This window comes from Etheostoma spectabile, chromosome 21, assembly GCF_008692095.1.
Source record: "Etheostoma spectabile isolate EspeVRDwgs_2016 chromosome 21, UIUC_Espe_1.0, whole genome shotgun sequence".
In the NCBI taxonomy this organism is placed as follows: domain Eukaryota; kingdom Metazoa; phylum Chordata; class Actinopteri; order Perciformes; family Percidae; genus Etheostoma; species Etheostoma spectabile.
This window is the reverse complement of record NC_045753.1, coordinates 18396917-18400517: the sequence shown is the minus strand read 5'-3', so window position 1 is coordinate 18400517 and position 3601 is coordinate 18396917. Positions and strand designations below refer to the sequence as shown.

At 40.1% G+C, this 3601-nt stretch overlaps 1 protein-coding gene across 3 annotated transcripts in view; it reads left to right on the top strand.

Moving 5' to 3' along the window:
• Positions 1 to 3601, top strand: part of afap1l2 (actin filament associated protein 1-like 2) — a 35751-nt gene that overhangs the window by 11447 nt on the left and 20703 nt on the right. For all 3 annotated transcript variants that reach the window (XR_004327195.1, XR_004327196.1, XM_032502030.1), the window contains exon 2: positions 1697 to 1825. Coding sequence is in view for 1 of the 3 variants with exons in the window: in XM_032502030.1 (XP_032357921.1) it covers positions 1697 to 1825 (129 nt within the window). In the remaining 2 variants the exon portion in view is untranslated. The remainder of the gene's footprint in view (positions 1 to 1696; positions 1826 to 3601) is intronic.

Sequence of the window (3601 nt, the reverse complement as noted above, 5' to 3'; positions counted from 1 at the left end):
TGTGTGTGTGTGTGTGTGTGTGTGTGTGTGGTGTGTGTGCATGTGTGTGTCCAAACCAATGTTTTTTTCATGGTGCAGGTTCTTCTACCGCAGGGCCTCTCAGCAGACGTTGACTCAGCTTGAGCAGGTCATTAAAAACAACCCAGCTTACCATAGCTTTGGGAAAAGCCTCTCGTCATCTCCGAAAGGCAAAGTTTACCGATGTCTGACACCTTATTTTGCAGAAATCCCCCCCACCCCACCCTTTGCAGACATCCTTTGATGTGTGGGAGTGTAAGAAAGAGGGGAGAGGGCATGAATGTACTAGTTATAGCCTTTTGGTTGATATGGGTACAAAGACTCCTGTCCTTGCATACTTTTGATGTGTCCAGTGTCTCAGTAAAAAGGCAGTCACCTCCTTATGTTCATGAAACAAAAATGACTTTATAGTGCTATTTGCAGTACTCCGACAGGATTAAACAGTGTGTCTGCTCCAACATGAGCTGCAAACGTTAGCGTGTCCAGCTAACTAGTAGCAGTAGTAACCTAACCCAGCGTTACAGTTCCTATGCCAAGAAGCCGTTTGTAACATTAAAATTGATTGTTTATTTGATTTTTAAAATATGAACATCAAAGTATAAATATCTAACCTATGCCTTGCTCGTCTGAGTAGGTAAGCGAAGGTTTAGTCAGTTCAGCCAAAATACCAGCATTTCTAAAGCTCAGGAATTAACATGTACATTATTTGTTTAATCTTACACCAACAGAAATGAAGGTGTCATTTTAACCCTTGGAGAGAGCGAGGGAAACTGTTTCCACCCTTTTCCAGTCTTTATGCTAAGCTAAGCTTTCCCCTCCTCACCAGCTCCATACTCAAAGCACTGACATGAGAGTGGTATTGATTTTCTCATCTAACTCTCAGCAAGCAAAAGCTATTCTCATAACATGTTGTCTTGGGTTAAATTTGTAGAATCAAGTAGAAGCAATGCTTAAGATTTAGCGATGTACATTCTGTGGATGATTTCATACATTTTAGTATCTAAGAACAGTATGACATTGCCTCTGGTATTAGCCCCACCTTTTCTTTTAATAAACGTCTCTTTTCTTTATCCTCCTTCTGTCTGGTATTTTGGTGAAGTGCTCACACACTGAGGACCAGTGTAGCAAGGGGTCTATTCATGAGGCCAAGAGACAGTGAAGGGAAACACAAAGAACTCCCCACACAGTGGAGAAGGCTGTGAGCTCAGCGCTGACCCCTGAAGGATGTGTGTGGGCTGCACCCAGACACAGAGGCCCCGCCAACTCCAGGCCCAGGCTCCTCCCTGCTCTGGACGTGACCTTTCACTATACCCCTGCAACTCCCAAAACAGCCTCGAACAGACTTGTAACTGTCAATAGCAACTGGATCAAAGTAATGACATAAAGTCTGCATGCTTATCGACTTGTTGCCAGCTAAAAACCTCTGAAGAATCTCTCCCATGTTAAATGTTGGCATACAGCACCGCCTGAGGCGTAAAAGCCAAGCAGTGAGAATGAAATAGCTAAGAAATTTACAGCTGAATTCTCTCTTCTCTTTCTTGCTGATAGGAGCTGTCACAGTTGTGGTCTGGAGCCATTATTGTAACACACGCTCCAAGAAACGTGTAACACTATTTAGCATAAAGGAATTTTTATTATACCGTACCTTTGAGACCCTCTTGTCTCTTTGTGCTTCCAGTGCTGGACCAGCTCCTGATGGAGCTCCACTACTTCCTGCTCATCCTGGACAAGGAGACCCTGAGTGGGAGTGCCACCATCCAGAAGGGCTTGCTCTCTGATCTCCTCCAGTCCTACAGAGCCTCCAGTGGTATGAACAAAAATCTCCTTTCTGAGTTTTCAAAGTGTAGTGGAAACACATACCGCTGAACACTTAGTTGGATTTAAAAAGAAAAAATAGATTAATAGGCTCACTGGCTTAGTTTTCTAAACATTTTAGTCAGGGAAATAGTCTGAGCTGACAGTAAACTTTGAAGAGTGCATACCAGTAGATGAAAATTATGATGATTAATTAACATATATTAAAGCTGCAGTAGTATATATAAATAAGGAAATACAATCCTCATGCTCTAGTTCTCACTTTAAATTTATGGAGGAACCTATTTTGATGGATATTTTGAGGGAAATTGGTCAACCTTTTTGACAAGTGCAACTAAAAACAAAGACAAGTTGAAAGTGGAAGGTTGGAAACTTTTTTTTGATGGTATAATACCTCAAGTAACGTAATAGGTGTATTTGGAAAATTAGTGCAGAGAAAGAGGAAGTTGCTCTGCCTGGTTTAGAAAGGAGTGGTCAGATATATTCTAAAGCATGTTAGAGTGTAGCAATGCAAGCTATGTAACTAAATTACAAATACCCCAGAATTAGAAATGACACGGGAACTGAGAAAAGAGTTGTGTTTCCCCCCCCAAATGTTGTTTGATTGCATAAACCACAGTGAATTTTCCTTGGTGTCCTTAACTGTAAGACCTTCAGCCATTCCTTGTCTGCACATTGTTATGAGCTGTCATTTACCTCCCACAAAGGCTGCTGGATGTCTAAGAGTTGCTTTTTATTAATTAAGGCAAGTTCATTTAAAAGGTCAACCATAGCCTGTTAGTCTTGGTACATACAAGATGATCACAATTTCCAATGAGAACTTGGTCATTTCTCAAATAATTCAAATAAATTGTCTCAAATATTTCCTCAGTGTTTCTTATTTCTATTTCTTAATGTTGTGGTATTTGGTATTACATGACAGTTACATTAGTTGAGGTTTAACCACAAATCTTTAAATATGGGTCACTAGAAGTTAATCTGCCTTTATGCAAAGCACCTTATGTAACATGTGGTCATGCCCTGCGTTTCCCACAATTACATTCTTGACTATCAAGCAACCCACTTATTGTTTTATGTATTATGTAATAATTCTCCTCTTCCCGGTTTCTATTAACAAATACATTTGGGGTCTTTTATCACATTTTGGTGGCTAAAAACAACACTGTTGCGGCTGAATTAAATACTTTTGCCTGCATTTATACTTTCCTTTTAAAATTTACAAATTTACGTTGTTAATGTCATGTAGTGAATGTTTGAGGTTATTGTTTTTATGCTTACAAGCAAAAATAGTGCCTCTTCCTACATCATAAAATGATGCATGGGTTGTTAACGTATCCTGTCAAACAGCTAAAGACAAGTTTGTTGTTCTTGCTCACTGGCTCTGACACTCAAAATGAAAATGTGGCAAATGCTGGTGGTGCTGATGTGATTTATGGCGCCTGGAAGTCAGTAAGTTACGATGTGAACCAGTCCCACACAAGCCCCAGTCCCTAGGTGTGGGATTAATTGGGAATAAATTACACGCTGTTGCTCCTTCTGAAATCTGAGCCCTGTGTCATGTAGGGAAGAAAATGCAAACTATTGAAAACAGATATCTTTACTTTATGTTGATCTTTATAACAATGTTCTGGGCATTTCTTTTACTTTCACTTTTAACTTTTGGAAAAAGCCAACATAAGTGGTGCTACTACTCCTTCTTTGTCCTTTTCTGTCTCTCACACACAACTGCCTACCAAAACACACACACACACACACACACACACACACA